General features: G+C 36.3%; 2 protein-coding genes and 1 pseudogene across 4 annotated transcripts; all 3 read left to right on the forward strand.

The window, feature by feature from the left end:
- Nucleotides 1–625: 625 nt before the first annotated feature.
- On the forward strand, nt 626–2,380 carry LOC121767696 (aluminum-activated malate transporter 2-like). 3 transcript variants are annotated; one of them, XM_042164029.1, is made up of 5 exons: nt 630–969; nt 1,033–1,176; nt 1,246–1,515; nt 1,581–1,675; nt 1,749–2,380. In XM_042164029.1, the coding sequence occupies exons 1-5, from the start codon at nt 738–740 to the stop codon at nt 2,262–2,264; spliced, it is 1,257 nt and encodes a 418-aa protein (XP_042019963.1). In that variant the 5' UTR covers nt 630–737; the 3' UTR covers nt 2,265–2,380. The 3 variants fall into 3 exon arrangements, with proteins under 3 accessions (XP_042019958.1, XP_042019970.1, XP_042019963.1); XM_042164024.1 differs by having other exon boundaries at nt 626–1,176; XM_042164036.1 differs by lacking the exon at nt 1,033–1,176 and having other exon boundaries at nt 627–969.
- A 1,041-nt stretch (nt 2,381–3,421) lies between these two features.
- Nucleotides 3,422–5,928, forward strand: LOC121772683. The gene is made up of 3 exons (XM_042169879.1): nt 3,422–3,443; nt 5,338–5,849; nt 5,914–5,928. The coding sequence occupies exons 1-3, from the start codon at nt 3,422–3,424 to the stop codon at nt 5,926–5,928; spliced, it is 549 nt and encodes a 182-aa protein (XP_042025813.1).
- A 4,831-nt stretch (nt 5,929–10,759) lies between these two features.
- On the forward strand, nt 10,760–12,409 carry LOC121772700 (annotated as a pseudogene).
- The last annotated feature ends 5,432 nt before the right edge of the window (nt 12,410–17,841 follow it).

The raw sequence follows: 17,841 nt of genomic DNA on the forward strand, positions 1-17,841 counted from the left end.
CGACACACCAAACCGAGAGCACTACCGGGGCGTATCTCATCTTGCGGAAAGATGACTCCTCGACTCGGCTAAACGCTTTTACGGTTTTACAGTTTCGATTCCATTGTAATTTTCAGTTTTAGTTCTTCCTTCCTTCTTGGGTTGTATTACGTCCGGTATTGTTTATCTCTTGTAATTTCAGCATTATCCCCAACACAGAGAGGATAAACAAGAAGTAACCAGGAGGCGGAATACCGTCGACAACTCAAGCTTTAAATAAAGTGCACCAAATAAAACAGAAAGAATCATAAATTCATATATTATTCATTCGTTGATTGAAATGAATAACAATGACACATATTTATAATGCTAATTAACTAATTAATAAAGATATATGGTCTTCCAAAAATATGCACGTAAAATGTGTCCTGCACTTCCACTAAAACAATGGCAGACAATAGAATCCTAAAACCAGAGAGATTCAATATCCGAAATCAATTTGGTTTCATAGATCAATAACAACAAAATCAAATTGGCAACATATACACAACCGCAAAATAAGTACCCCTATTGAATTCGTAAGATGAGTAATAAATAAATCGCGAGTGTTGGTTGAAAATATATGCAAATGGCAACTAAGTAGTGACAACATATGTGACACCGACCCCTCCACATAACCTGAAAGCCCATAGTTAAAGTTGATAGTAGTATATAAAAATCCCACATTCCCATCGACTGCATACAGCTTGAGATCAATAATGGCGTTAGAAAAAGTGAAACAAGGGGTGAAAGGAAGCTGGGAAATGGTGGTAAAAATAGGAGGTGAAGATCCAAGAAAAATAGTCCACGCAATAAAAGTGGGAGTGGCCATGGCCGCTGTATCTCTAATCTACTACTTTGATCTCTTTCACGACGGCTACTCTACCGGTAGTGGCCTTTACGCCATGTGGGCCGTCAACACTGTCGCCGTTGTTTTCGAGTTCTCCATAGGTCCGGTCCCTCCCTCCCCACAACTCCCCTTATTTAACACTACATATAATTTTTTCATTTCAGGAGCTACCATTGGCAAAGGAGTGAATAGAACGTTGGCGACGCTGTTGGGAGGCGCATTAGGAGTTGGGGCACACGGCGCCACCAGCTTTGCCGGGAACACGCCGCCCGAGTCCATCATGCTCGCATTCATCATTTTCTTCATATGTACATATATTATGAACAAATTTAATTTTGATTTGCTTGCAAAATTGTGATTGTGTTGTGTTTATGCAGCTGGATTGGCGACGTTTGGTCGATTTATTCCAAAGCTGAAGGCGAGAAACGACTATTTTTTCTTGATAGTAATAGTGACGTATGGATTGATAGCGGTGTGCACTTATCGTGGCGAAAAGCTGATAGAGATGGCGGAGAAAAGGATGTCTACTGTGTTGGTTGGTTATGCCACCGTACTTGTTTGTTGCTGCATATGCCCCTGTTGGGCCGGCCAAGATCTTCACACTCTCGTTGCTACTAACATCCACACGCTCGCAAACTTCTTGGAAGGTATGCTGGGATAATAGTCACTTAAATTATAAAGTATTGTTTAAAAATGGAATATTAAATTACAGGTTTTGAAGGCGAATATTTCGGGACAGGCAATAAAAACCATGAAATGGAAGGCTATAGAGGAGTTATTGAATCACAGAGCATTGAAGAATCACTGGTTAGTCAAATTAAACAAGTTGGAAATCCCTCAATTAAGATTGTTATTAACAATGTGTATACTTTTGTGTTAGGTGAATTTTGCAAAATGGGAGCCTAGGCATGGCAAATTCAGATACTGGCACCCTTGGGAGCACTACCTTAAAATTGGAAGGCTAACACGAGAATGCGCGTGCAAGATCGATGCACTCAACGGCTGTCTTAACTCGGACATGAAGACGCCACTAGAGATTCGAGAAAAGATGAAGGAGGCATGTACAGAGATGAGCCGGGAATGCAGTGAGGCTTTGGCAGAATTAGCGGAGGGGATGAAAGCAATGACGCGGTCCACGCATGCTGATCCGCACGTGAAAAGGGCGGAAGCTGCAGCCATGAATCTCAAATTGGTGCTCCAGACTCCTCTATGGGGCGATGCTCATCTCCTCGATCTGTGCCCCGCGGCCACCGTGGCTTCCCTGCTCATGCAAATTGTTGGTTGCACGGCCAAAATAGTAGATTCTGTTCATGAACTCGCCACCTTGTCCAAATTCAAGAATCCAAATGCAGTTACTGATGTTGTGCTCATTAATGTTCCTCTAGATATTAAGTAAAATATCAAGGGTCACGCGAATCTAGTTTGACCCAAAATGCCATATAGTCAAATTCAATTGTTTGTCACCAGCTTAATTTTAATAAAAAAAATTCCCGTTTTTTTTGTTAACAAAAATGCTCTTGGAGGAGTGGTTTAACAATTTTTTTCACTTTCTTAGCCCATTTTATTATGATCGAATCCAGAATATAGATATGGACAGACAATTCATGAAAGAGAATATAGAGATTGATATAGCGCAATTCACATTTAATTTGTTCGATCTGAGATCAATTAGATTACATTTGATAAAAAAAAATATTAAGTTCAAAAAGTTCAACAGGAATTCTTGACAAATTATAGGTGATTCCATTAGTCTGACTTGTGGGGATGTTAGGAAATGGTCAATCTTGAAATCAATACTAGAATAGATGAATTACCTTTTGTTTAATGTAACTAATTTATAAGAATTGCGTATAATAGAAAGCAATTTAAAACTTCGTTCCCAATTCTATGCTCGATTAGTTTAGAGCAAACTGAGATGTTGAAGACTTCGACTACTTTGACTATGATGGTGTGTTAGGCCGTCCTACCCACAGAATCTACTATTTTGGCCGTAAATCACAATTTGACATACTAACAAAGTATTACTCCTGATTGAATAATATTTTCCTTGAACACTTACAAAAAAGATGCTTTGTGAAATCTTATAAACTAATGTTTCAAAAATATTATTCCAATAAAAGATAAAAGGCTGGATTCTCCAAAGAAAATGGACACATTTGATTGAATAATATTTTCGATTCAATTAATAAACAAGTTGGTCAAACTAATTAAACCATGATTTAATAATTTTATTGATTAAAATTTCGAAAATATTGATATCAACACACTACAATACAAAGAAAACAAATTTAAATTCCAACTATTTTTCTAAAAAAATACTCCCTCCGTCCCGCACTACTCGCACTTATTTCCTTTTTGAGCGTCCCAAGTTACTTGCACTCTTTCCATTTTTAGTAAAAAATTTCACCTACAGTCGTCATTTTTTACTTTCCTATACACTCATTCCTTAATCTCCGTGCCGAAAAGGAAAGGAGCGAGTAGCCCGGGACGGAGGGAGTAATAATTTATATGTAATTTCCCTAGTATCTGAAAACAAAAATAATTGGAGTAAAAATGGAGTCGCAGGCTCATTCAGGTACTGGGTCTGTTAAACAACTAGAGCTAAAGTGATATAGTAGTAGTTGATTTTGATATCCTGGCAGATATGGGAAGAGTGGTAGATGTTGGAACATTTTAATATGGTCCAACATAATAGTCTAAAGATTGTATAATATTTATGACTATTTATTGATTGACCCGATTACGTGATCTACTATGGTTATATAATTTATAGGGTCAATTGATTATCTATAAAAGTATGAGGACTGTTGTGCAGATACTACTTTGGATAACTTTAATTTTGTTATGGGTGAAATTAAAGTTATAATAAAGTTAGGGACTTATTCTCTAAATATATGGTTATGGTCCCCAAGTGCAACCTATAAATAGGTTAACAGATTCCCATTCCTGTTAATCTGACGTATTTTCAAGACTTACAGATTACAGAGAATCTGTGAGAAGAGCGTTGTCACTTGGAAGATTAATTTTCATACTTTAGAATCATCAATAACATTATGAATCCAAATCCATGTATGCTTCCGCTTTAAGTTTATCAATCTTATTCAACATGTATGATTTGTGTGATGAATTATGTGAATCATTAATTTGATTTCAACAATTGGTATCAGAGCCAATACATGTTGGAATGAATTGATAATTCCTTAATTTATAGTTCTGTGTTAGGATTCGATTTATGAAAACTATGTGTTCAAATTGATGAAGAATTTTTGAACGAAATTCTTTGAAGTTTGTTGAATTCAATCACAAGTTTTACAGTTGATCACGCAAACCAATATGTGATTCTTGAAAATTGGTTTTGAATTCTGTTTTGATTCAATTTGATTCTTGAAAATCGTTCGACTAAATCGTTTTAAATTTTGAAGCTTGTTAAATACAATCTGAATCAGAAATTCTCGTTTCTAAAACCAAGTTATTCTGTCAAATTATTTTTTTGGGAAATTTCAGAATTGATTCATTAATTTTAAGCATCTCCTTGTGTTCGACAGAATGGTTGTGAGAAACTGTTTCTTCTTTGTAATTTTTGTTGATGGAAATTTACGTTAAAATCCATATTTATGGTGTTTTAAAACATTCAGTTTCTCTGTCAAAATAAAAGAGATTTATTCAAAATTTAGTTTTCAATCATATCTGACCATCAACCATTTATTCCGACGAACGGAGACGGCGTCGCCAACAAAGTCAGAGCGGTTGATGGCGGTTGTGATGGTGAAACGGTGCATTGTTTCGTGAAACAACGCGTCTATTTAATTTTGATTCAGTTTCTTGGGGCTGAATAGTTGTGATGTTTTGCATCCAAAGTGAATCAGATGTTTTCTAAAATAAAGAAATCAAATCAAAGACATTGTGGACTTAGAACTATTTTTTCTCTATTAATATTTACAACGTTTGCTGAAGCCCAAGAGTATTTTTAAACAATTAATGGTATTTTAATTGTTTTGGTTATTAAGTAATTAATTAAATAATGACTTGAAGCTTTTGTTGTCTATTATTCTAAAGGAATTAATTAAAGCATTAACTCGCCAAAGTGAGCTCTGACGTGTAGATTAATTTATTTGGAATGTAGAGATTATTTGTATACTTGAAATACATGCGAATAGTTAATCGGCCCAAAGGAAGATTGTTATTTGGTCGTGTTTCTTGTGTACTTTGTTGTAATAATATGAGATTATCCTTAAGTCATTGTGGACATTAAGTCGGCCCAAAGGAAGACTTATTGTTTGACAGGAAATGATTATCTATATTTGATTACTACATATTAAGATGTCACTTGCGAGTTATTATTTTGTCCAAAGATGAAATTTTAATGTTGTGCCGACATCTTGAAATGGGAATTGTCATTATTTAATTTATTTACTTATTATTTCCGTGAGCTAATTATTGTCCTACTTGTTATATTTGTTCTTTGCTAGCTCAAGAATCTGCTATTGGTTTTCTAAATTCCATTCATATACTAAAAGGCAATACCTATGCATCGTGGAGAAGCAAGGTATTGATTGGTTTGGGGATTGCAAATTTAGACTATGCACTTCGAACGGAGCAACCCGCCCCTCTTACTGATGAAAGTTCCGACGAGGATAAACGGAATTTTGAGAGGTGGGAACACTCCAATCGCATGAGTCTTATGATTATGCAACATGCTATCCCTGAAAACTTTCGTGGTACTGTCCCGAAAGAAGCAACTGCTAAGGAATTCCTCGAGACCATTGATATGAATTTTGCAAGCAATGAAAAGGCCGAAACGGCTTCATTGATGCATAAACTTGTGACTATGAGGTATAATGGCCGAGGAGAAATTCGGGAGCACATTATGGAAATGTCAAACACTGCTTCAAAGCTTACGGCACTTAATTTGACGATCAGTGATGATCAACTAGTGCATTTGGTTATGATATCTCTTCCTCATCAATTTGATTACTTCAAAGTTAGTTACAATACTGTGAAGGATAAATGGTCATTGAATGAGTTGATTTCTCATTGTGTTCAAGAGGAAGAGAGGTTGAAGCAAAGTAAGACGGAAAGTGCTCACTTAGCAACAAGCTATAAGGGGAAACGAGGAAAGGACAAGGGAAAGAGGATTCTTTCCGAGTTCGCTAAGGGGAAGAGGATTCTTCCCGATTCCTCCAGAAATGTTGCTGGTCCATCTGCAAGACAATTTAAGAAGGAAAGATCAGGTTCAGTTTGCTTCTTTTGCAAGAAAGATGGACACAAGAAGAATGATTGTGAAGAATATCACGCTTGGCGCGTGAAGAAGGGTACATTTTTCACTTATGTTTGTTCAGAAGTTAATTTAGCTTCTGTACCTGGACATACTTGGTGGTTAGATTCTGGTGCTACTACTCACATAAGTGTGTCCATGCAGGGTTGCCTCCAGTGCCGAAAGCCGATTGATGCTGAAAGATTCATCTATGTGGGCGATGGCAAACAAGTTGAAGTGGAGGCAATAGGCACATTTAGATTATTATTAAAAACTGGTTGTTATTTGGATTTAGAACAGACATTCGTTGTACCGTCATTTAGACGGAATTTAATTTCTATTTCTGTATTGGACAAATTCGGTTATAATTGTTCATTTAGAAATAGTAAATTTAGTCTTTATCTAAATTCAACTTTGATTGGCACCGGTTCTCTTTCTTATGGTGATAATCTTTATTTGCTTAATACTATTACTTCATTTAATGAAGCCCTGCATGTGAACTCACAAGGTACAAAGCGTAAATTAATGAGTGAGAATTCTGCTACAATTTGGCACAAACGTTTGGGTCATATCTCCAAACGGAGAATTGAAAGACTTGTATCAGATTGAATTCTTACCATTCCCAATATGACAGACTTTCAAGTCTGTGTTGAGTGCATTAAAGGGAAACAAACAAACATTAGGAGATTTGAAGCCAATCGGACTACAGACGTCTTAGAACTTATCCATACAGATATCTGTGGACCGTTTTCTACTGCTTCTTGGAATGGTCAAGGATATTTTATTACGTTCATAGACGATTATTCCAGATATGGTTATTTATATCTAATAAGTGAAAAATCTCAAGCACTGGATATGTTCAAGAGTTACAAGGCCGAGGTTGAAAACCAACTTGGCAAAAGAATTAAGAACGTCAGATCTGACCGTGGTGGAGAATACTATGGTAGATATGACGGCTCAGGTGAACAACGTCCAGGACCTTTTGCCAGATTCCTAGAGGAATGTGGAATCGTTCCCCAGTACACAATGCCTGGTAGTCCTACCATGAATGGTGTTGCTGAAAGACGAAATAGAACCCTCAAGGATATGGTTAGAAGCATGATTAGTCATTCTACTTTGCCAGAATCCCTTTGGGGAGAGGCACTTAAGACCGCAACATACATCCTAAACCGTGTACCTACTAAAGCAACTGCCGTAACCCCTTATGAATTGTGGACGGGCAAAAAGCCCAGTTTAGGTCATTTACATGTTTGGGGTTGTCCAGCAGAAGCTCGGCCTTATAGGCCACACGAGCATAAATTGGACTCTAAAACGGTAAGTTGTTACTTTGTAGGTTATCCTGAGCGGTCAAGGGGTTTCAAGTTCTATGATCCCACAACTAGATCATTTTTTGAGACGAATAATGCAAGGTTCTTTGAGGAAGTTGAGTTTGGGGGGGAAGATGGTATGAAGAATGTTGTCTTTGAAGATGAAGTAATTTCACTTCCCTTCATTCCAGAACAAGACAACAATCTCGTAATTCCTGTTCCGCCTCCTGAACAACAACATGAAGAACAACCTCAACCTCCTCAAGAACATGACGAAGTAGTGCCACTAAGAAGATCCACTAGAGTGAGGAGACCTGCAATATCTACAGATGAATATATTGTATATCTCCAAGAGCATGAGGTAGACATTGGAGTGATGGAAGATGACCCAGTCACTTTCCGTCAAGCCATTGAAAGTTCTAATGCTCAAAAGTGGATCGATGCCATGATTGAAGAGATTAAGTCTATGCAAAGCAATGACGTTTGGGATCTTGTCCCATTGCCTGAAGGTGCAAAACCCATTGGTTGCAAGTGGATTTTTAAGACCAAACGGGATTCGTAAGGCAATGTGGAAAGATATAAGGCTCGTCTTGTAGCAAAAGGCTTCACTCAAAAAGAAGGCATCGATTTTACCGAGACTTTCTCTCCAGTTTCAACGAAAGACTCATTCAGAATAATCATGGCACTTGTGGCTCATTTTAATTTGGAACTACATCAGATGGATGTAAAGACAACGTTTCTTAATGGCGACAGTACAGAAACGATTTATATGGTGCAACCTGAAAACTTTGTGTCGGGCGACCCAAAAAAGATGGTATGCAAACTTAAGAAATCCATCTATGGTCTTAAACAAGCATCTTGTCAATGGTATGTTAAATTTCATCAAGTTGTCGTCTCATTTGGTTTTGAGACGAATTCTGTTGATGAATGCATATACTATAAGTTCAGTGGGAGCAAATTCATTTTCCTGGTTCTATATGTAGACGATATTCTACTTGCTTGCAACGATGTAGATTTATTACTTGACACCAAGAAATTTCTTTCAAGAAAATTCGAAATGAAAGATCTTGGTGATGCTTCTTTTGTATTAGGAATCCAAATACATCGAGATCGTTCCCTAGGTGTACTTGGATTATCACAAAAGAGCTACATCGATAAAGTGCTGGCAAGATTTGGCATGAAAGATTGTAGACCAGGAGATACCCCAGTGGCTAAAGGTGATAAATTCAGTTTAAATCAATGCCCCGAAAATGAGCTTGAAAGAAAGGAAATGGAATTACATCCTTATGCATCGGCTGTGGGAAGTCTTATGTATGCACAAGTATGCACGCGTCCGGATATTGCATTCATAGTAGGCATGCTAGGCAGATATTTGAGTAATCCCGGTATGGATCATTGGAAAGCAGTCAAACGTGTTTTGCGGTATCTGCAAAGAACAAAGGATTATATGCTCACTTATAGGAAATCGGATCAGCTTGAGATCATTGGGTATTCTGATTTGGATTTCGCGGGATGCCAAGACAGTCGTAGATCCACGTCAGGTTATGTTTTCATGCTAGCCGGAGGGGCTATATCTTGGAAAAGTGTTAAACAAACATTGATAGCCACCTCTACAATGGAAGCAGAATTCATAGCTTGCTTTGAGGCATCACAACATGGAGTATGGCTGCGGAACTTTATTCAAGGACTGCAAATTGTGGATAGTATTGAAAGATCACTCAAGTTATATTGTGACAATAAGTCCGCAGTCATGTACTCCAACAACAACAGGAGCTCGTCGAAGTCCAAACACATTGACATCAAGTTCCTTGCTGTTAAGGATAGAATTCAGAGTAGACAATTGCAAATTGAACACTTAGGTTCAACTTCCATGCTTGCGGATCCTTTCACTAAAGGTTTACCGCCTTCAGTCTTTCATGAGCATGTATTTCACATGGGTGTTCGACCTTGTGATACTTTGGTCTAGTGGGAGTTTGTGTTCATCTATGTAATAATATTGAATTTCAATTATATTAAGTGCACACTTCAGTTACTTTGGTTTAGTTACTTTGAATTATGCTTTGATATTTTCTGATCTCACTACAGTTTCAGAGGACCAGTTGGAAATAGACATGCAAAAGATCACATAGCATGTAATTTTCATGCTGCACACTCATATTTTGATTTGTGTTGCTGGATGTGTTAATATTTGTGATCACTGATGAGTTTAGTCATGTATACGTGTTGTGACTTAAACTTCTTTGGTTCCATATTAACATGTTTAGTAGACCGGATCGGTAAAGATGATTAATATAAATAGTAAGCGCGCAACTTTAGTAATGAACAAGCATTTGGTGACTTTTATGTTGGCCCAAGTGGGAGATTGTTGGAACATTTTAATATGGTCCAACATAATAGTCTAAAGATTGTATAATATTTATGACTATTTATTGATTGACCCGATTACGTGATCTACTAAGGTTATATAATTTATAGGGTCAATCGATTATCTATAAAAGTATGAGGACTGTTGTGCAGATACTACTTTGGATAACTTTAATTTTGTTATGGGTGAAATTAAAGTTATAATAAAGTTAGGGACTTATTCTCTAAATACATGGTTATGGTCCCCAAGTGCAACCTATAAATAGGTTAACAGATTCCCATTCCTGTTAATCTGACGTATTTTCAAGACTTACAGATTACAGAGAATCTGTGAGAAGAGCCATGTCACTTGGAAGATTAATTTCCATACTTTAGAATCATCAACAACATCATGAATCTAAATCCATGTACGCTTCCGCTTTAAGTTTATCAATCTTATTCAACATGTATGATTTGTGTGATGAATTATGTGAATCATTAATTTGATTTCAACAGTAGAGAGTTTTAGTTTTTAGAAATCTGTTGAGTAGTTGTAACACGCTGATTTCTTCTTCTTCAAGCCCACCCGGAGAACGCGGCGCGGGTCAAGAACATAGTCTCCATCCTCAAACGGATTCATCAGGTCAATTCTATTCCCCTCTTTCTTTCTTTCTTTCTTTCTTATTTTGATGCACTTTGGCTTTTCTTGTAATTATTCTACTATGATTACTATATATAATTTGAATCGATTTTAATATTTGTGATATGATATCCCACATCGAATAACAAATAAATACTAAATATTTGAATTAATCATTTTGGTAAAGTAGATAGTTGTTGTATACCGTGAACAACATAACATGCTCGAATTCTATTAACATACTAGTATTTTGTTTTAATCAATCCATGGATGCACAGTTTGGAATGTTATCAAAATGTTGTACTTGTAATTGCTCTCCTTTTAGTTATTCCATTGTAATATATGCTATGCTACATATACAAGGTTGAGATAGTTGTAATCTACAGCAACATGTATATGAATCACTTGTTAAGCCTATCTTTGAGTTTTCCTGTTGCTCAGCTAACAGTTAGGCTTGCACATTTCGGATTATCTCAGAATATATAGACGAGCTTGTTGAGGCAGATAAGAGAGGGGGCAAGGACTTCGGTGCTGGAACCATCTTGAACCCCGGTTCATGGGATGCTGCGCTCCTAGCTGCCGGAACCACTCTGTCAGCAATGAAACACATACTTGATGGGAATGGGAAGATTTCGTACGCATTGGTCCGGCAGCCACCAGGTCATCATGCTCAGCCTACTCAGGCATCGGATATTGCTTTCTAAACAATGCAGGTCTTGCGGTCGAATCAGCTCTCAACTCCGGCCTTAACAGAGTTGCTGTGATCGATATCGATGTGCACTATGGAAACGGGACTGCTGAGGGCTTCTATCGATCCAATAAGGTTCTCACTATCTCTCTTCATATGAGTCATGGATTGTGGGGGGCCTTCGCACCCTCAAGATGGAACTGTGGATGAGCTAGTTGAAGAGGAAGGCTATGGTTACAATTTGAATATACCCCTGCCCAATGGGTCTGGAAGTCGAGGGTATGCACGTGCAATAAGTGAATTAGTCGTGCCTGCTATCGACAGATTTGATCCCGAGATGATGGTTCTGGTTGTTGGCCAAGATTCTAGCGCTGTAAGTTGAATGTGTTTGGTTAAGCTGCAAATTATAATGTGCATTCTACAAATTGTTTAACTTTGAACTATAGGGAAATCACTTGTTTGATGAAAATTTATGATATAGGGAATCTTGATTCTTGAGCCATTACTTAAGATGTTAAACGAATGGATTCATTAAGCTGAAAATTTCACCTTGATTTCTGCATTTTGTAACTGCAGTTTGATGCAAATGGAAAGCAATGCTTGACTATGGAGGGCTATAGGAAAATCGGGCAGATGGTTCGTGAAATGGCTGACAAGCATTGTCCAAGAGGGCGGTTACCATGTTACTTATTCGGCTTATTGTCAGCATGCCACGCTTGAAGGTGTGCTCAACATTCCAGCTCCTCTGCTACCTGATCCCCTTACTTATTATCCGGAAGATGAGACTTTCACCGTAGCTGTCGTTGAATCCATAAACAAGTTTCACACAGAAAACGTCCCAACCGACTTCGATCTTCTTATTTTATGCAACTACCTATTTGTTCATCAAGCTTTGCCATCTTCAAACATGTGTGTGTGTTCTAAAATTGAATTTCTATGTTCAAACAAGATGTTTATATATGTTTAAGTTAGATTCTTGCATGATTGTTAGGCCTGTACTGTTCATTCATGAAGCGAAGTGTAGGGATTTAAGTTCAGAGGCCCAAATAAGTGAGTATATTTTCTATGCTTTGATATTATTTATTTTCGGCTAATTTGATCTAATTTCATTTTTTTTTTCATTTTACTTGGAGTTGGCAAGTTGGCCGACGACTTATTTCGTTATGTTGCTGCCTAAAATGTACTACCATTAACTAAAGTAGCATAACCTATGGGTATATTTTATGCGTTTGTGAGAGCTACTTTATGAAAGGTCTGTTTTTTTTACCATTATCATTTGCTTTTCATGTTAGGTGTGCTCTCATTATGATTTACTGGAACGCATATTGTGGTTAAATCGATCCACTTGTATGTTTTGAAACAAATCGAATTTGATAGTATATACTAATAAAAAAAACATGAATACTGAAATACTACTATGAATGTTTTTCTACAATAAAATAGAAATTCTTAATATTTTTAAGATATGCACCTCCAATTTTATTTGTAAAGTTGGGATTGGGATTTCAAATTCATTTTGCAGATTTCATTGTCATCTCATAATCGTAAATGGATAATTACATGATAATGAGTTATAAATTAGCAATCAAACGACACCTATTTGTATGAAAAGAAGCACGGAGTTTTTGCTCTCGGCTTATTTTAATATACAAAACTTGGATGCGCATATAAATTCGGCAGAGTAAATGTAACAAGAATTATAGCGTTAATTTAGTGGGCTAAGGTTACGCATATATACTATGGAGTGGTCAGTGGCGTAGAGGATACACTCTCATATTTAATATTTTATTGTAGTAATAGGATTTGATTAGATCTCTCTTTAAACACCGCATAATTTGGTCAACAAAACTTTAGATTCGGATATGGCAGTTAGGATTCAGGAATACGAGGACGCAGAAAAAATTGACTGTAAAGGCTGGACTTTACTATATATTTTTTCACGGTTAAACATAATATATATATATATAAAGAGTAAAGGCCAAAATTGGTCCTGAACATATGCTCATTTTATCATTTTGGTCCTAAACTTTATCTTTTGAATTTTTTGGTCCTGGACATTTCAAATCGGATCACAATTGGTCCTCCGTCAACAATTCCGTTAATATTTAACGGTCAACGATTTTAATCACAATTTTAACCAACTTAAACAATTTTTAATTATTTAATCATCAAAATTATTTTTTTAAATAAAATCATAAATTATTTATTAGAAATAATTAAATAAATTTAAATACTTAAATTATTTATTCCAACTTAAACAATTTTTAAATAATTAAATTATTTATGATTTTATTTAAAAATAATCATTTTGATGATTAAATACTTAAAATTTGTTTAAGTTGGTCAAAATTGTGTTTATCATCAAAAAATCATAAATTATTTATTACAACTTAAACAATTTTTGAATAATTAAATTATTTATGATTTTATTTAAAAATAATAATTTTGATGATTAAATACTTAAAATTTGTTTAAGTTGGTCAAAATTGTGTTTATCATAAAAAAATCATAAATTATTTATTACAACTTAAACAATTTTTAAATAATCAAATTATTTATGATTTTATTTAAAAAAATATTTTTGATGATTAAATAAGTTGGTCAAAATTGTGATTAAAATCGTTGACCGTTAAATATTAACGGAATTGTTAACGGAGGACCAATTGTTATCCGATTTGAAATGTCCAGGACCAAAAAATTCAAAAGATAATGTTTAGGACCAAAATGATAAAATGAGAATATGTTCAAGACCAATTTTGACCTTTACTCATATATAAATTATATAATATAAAAACCGCAAAAACTGTAAAATGCATATATATTTAATACGAAGTAGTCCAAAATATATCTAATAAAAAGAACATGTCATAGCTGTGGTTTTACATCTAAAGCGGTGGCAACTGAATTCTACGTGTTCTCATCGATTGAAAACGTTGCAAGATTTTTTCGTTATCAATCGTTGAAAACAGGTCCTTCTCAATGTACACAATTAAACTATCACAATTTATGTCCCATGCATAAACTCCTTACCTCACAATTTAGGTAGAATTTGATAATAATTTCTCTAAAGTTTCAAAGATTCAAACCCTCCTTTTACAAAGTAGCACCGTTGTCCGTTTCTGTATCGCCACGCGCAGCGCAGCCTCTGTAAACTTCAGAAAGAAAACCTTTCTGTTTCTCGTCTTTAATTTTTTAAAATCATATAAACGGGTGCCACTAAAATTTACACTTCTTTTACTTAAATTTTAATAAAAAACGTATTAAAACAAGTCAAAGAAAGTGGGGTCCATTTGACTTACTTTTATATTAATTAATTCATTTAAACTTATCTTCTTCCTTATGCTTCCTTCCAACGCCATTGTTAAGGGCTTAACATAATTTTCTCTCTTTAATTTTCAACCCCTTATAGTTATTCATCTCAAAATAATTTGCTTCAATAGCATTATTTAGTAAGGGCTTAACATAATTTTTTAAAATTTTGAAAAATTTAAAAGTAGAAAATAAAAAAAAAGTTGGGTCAGGGCTTCAATCCTGCCTCTGTCAACATGCGTCCGCCCCTGGGAATATGGATCTCAATTGTTGATTACTTGATTATTCGGAGTAATATTTACCTTTTCTCTCATGTATTATAACTTTTCTTTTTCAGTCATCCATACTCGTGGATGTCGTTTTATCCTCATTTCAAATACAATTTTATATTACTATGGAGTATTAAACTCAAAATAAAATGACTAAAATTTTCATACATAAACTCCCATCCGACTGAACCTCCGACAAAATTGAGATTTGATCAACCATAGAAAAATACATGTCAATAAAATAAAAACAAAACAAATTTTTTTTAAAAAAAAGTGTACTTAAAAAATCGTCGGACATCCGATTCTCGGTTAACCAAAGCCGGAACGGGAACCGGCCGGTTAATTGAGGAACCGAGAACCGAAAAATCGGTTCCGGTTCCGGTACCTATTTCAACTTTTTAAATAGAGTGAACTACATAAAATGTCCCTAACATTTCCATTTGTTACACTGCAGACCCCTGTAAAAAAAATATCGCCACAAGACTCTGACATTTGGGATAATCACATATCATGTTTTTGTAGTCATTTTTCGGACGAAAGACCCTTATGCCTTGCAGGGCATTTCAGTCATATTACCTTGCCTACTCTGCACACGGCTGCACTTTTGCAGACATTAGCTCTGCACTTTTGTCAACTCAAAGTTGATGTTTCCCAAGACTGTGTACTGTCCATCTATATTTTAAGTGTGTGAAATTACTTTCTCTTCTTCCTTCTCTCACTGTAATTTAACCGTCCATTGTATTTCGTCGTTTGATCTCTACCGTCGTATACATTGTTGTCAGATCGCAATTTAGGTAATTTCTCTTCTCGCACTGTAATTCATCCTTCCATTATCTGTCGTCGTGTGATCCCTACCGATTTGGGCCGATTTTTTGGGTGGAATTTGCAGTTGGATTTGGTTGTATTCAATGTAGGGTTTATGTGTGTTAGGCTGGGTCGTGCTATTTTTTTGGGATTTCATTTCAAATCAAAGTTGATCTTCGAATTAATTTGTGTACTTCCCTCTACATTTGAAGGTATGAAATTAATTTCTCTTCTCTCACTTCAATTCATCCTCTCATTTTCAATTCGTGTGATCCCTGCCGTCGTATACTCATTTTTCAATTCGTTTGCTATAGCTGAGCTTGATAGAGAGAACAATTTAGGCAACTTGCAATCTGACCGATTTGGGTCGATTTTGTAGCTGAATTTGGGTGGATTTTGCAGCTGAATCTGGTTGTATTCAATTTAGGGTTTATCTGTGTTAGGCTTTGTAGTGCAATTTTTTGGGGATTTCATTTCATAAATAATGACGTATAAGTTTTTAATATGTTTTGGGTTTTGATTTCCAATTCAGGTCGTTCTTGCAATGTCTTCTTCAAGTTCTCAATCGTTCGGGTCAAGTTTCAATTGGGATTGGCCTCGTCCACAGATTGTGAAATGTAATCACAATCTTGAGGCTGAGCTCGTGACATCTAGGACGGCTGCTAATCCTGGTCGACATTACTATCGTTGTCCAATATGGAAGGAAGATGATTGCAGATTCTTCCGTTGGTTTGATGCGGGTCTATCGCCAAGCCAAGACACTTACTTTCAAAGAATCAAGCTCGAATGAGACAGGTTTGAAGAACAATTTCGATGCAAGAATATTGTGGAAGGTCTTCTTGAAGATAAATTGCCCATGAAAAGTGACGAATGTGAAGATCTGAAGTTAAAATTGAGCATGAAGACTGAGGAGTGTGGACGGCTGAGTTTAGAAATTGTTAAAACCAAAAAAATGACCCGAAATATGAAGATTGTAATATTGTTGTTATGCGTTGTAATTATTTTCCTAATGTAATGGTAACACTTTCTTCTTCAATCAGTAAGAGGGGATTTGTTGGTACTAAACCTTTGAAGTTCCACTGTAAGTATAAGGGGTAAATAAGTGACACTGTAATTATTGTACACGAATGAAGTCTTTCAATGACGAATGAAGTTCCCGAATAGGTACATTAAACTAACACTTTGAAGTTTTATAATCACGAATGAAGTAGCATCTTCTGGTGAAATATCACCCTACGTACAAATCTTTTTATTGAATGACACCCGACGTACAAAACTTTTTGTGAAATAACACTTTACGTACAAAGTTAAAATATGCAGTACTCAATTACTATATGTATAGGTAGATATCAACACATAAAGCATACACTACAACTACATACAAGAGCCTTCTCATACAGCATAGACAAAAACATAGTCATAATGTTTGATCCCTAACATGCATAGTATTTAATATCTTAATACAAGGGCCTTCCCATGATGATCCCACCAAGCATAGTATTTAATATCTGAGTAATGTTTGACAAAAAAATGCTTCAAGACACTAACAAAAACCAACACCATTGTTTAAGGTTCCCAAACTTGATCACCGCGAGTATTCAATCCTGATCCCCGCGACGGCCATAGCGTTGCGGCTGAGTCGTGGTCCGACGTGTGCTAGCCCTTGGACCAGTGGGATTGGTCTACAACAGACAACAAACCGGTCTAATTGACTGGTAATGTTTAGGAAATGAAAAGTCAAACATTGATTTTGAATACTACCTCCTGGTTTGACCGCGTAGACCGACGTGTGCTAGGTCGTTCCCGCCGAGGTAGATTAGTCTGTAACAAACAAACCATTAAAATATAGGCCAACGGGTAGGGAATTAATATAATCGTACTGAATAATACCTCTTCATTTTGAAACACGTTAGACGACTCAGTCTTGTCACCGCCGTCTGTTGTGGCTGGCTGTGAACTCTGTCCAACTGTGGTTCAAGCATCTACACGGGGATCATTGGTGCATGTTCTCATGTTATGACCATCTTGTCCGCACCGACGACATCAGAGTACAAAGGTTCATCGTAGTGACTCAGATCCATTCGCGTGATGACGAACTTGGGGCTCTTCACGCCTCAGTTTCTTTGGCCGTCCACGTTGTCGCTTTGTCCGCGGGGGTGCCAATTCAAATCCAACTTCAAAAGCGTCATTGTGGACCGTAAATAATAGCGGGAGACATAGTCTGCTACATCCTTCTCAATCTTGTTGATTGTAGCGATGGCATGGGTGCATGGGATCCCAGTCAACTGTCATAATATGCAAGAGCAAGTAAATTCACGCATGTTCACTACATACTGGCCCGACGGTCCCGACACTTGGT

The sequence above is a fragment of the Salvia splendens genome, chromosome 2, assembly GCF_004379255.2.
Source record: "Salvia splendens isolate huo1 chromosome 2, SspV2, whole genome shotgun sequence".
Classification (NCBI taxonomy): Eukaryota; Viridiplantae; Streptophyta; class Magnoliopsida; order Lamiales; family Lamiaceae; genus Salvia; species Salvia splendens.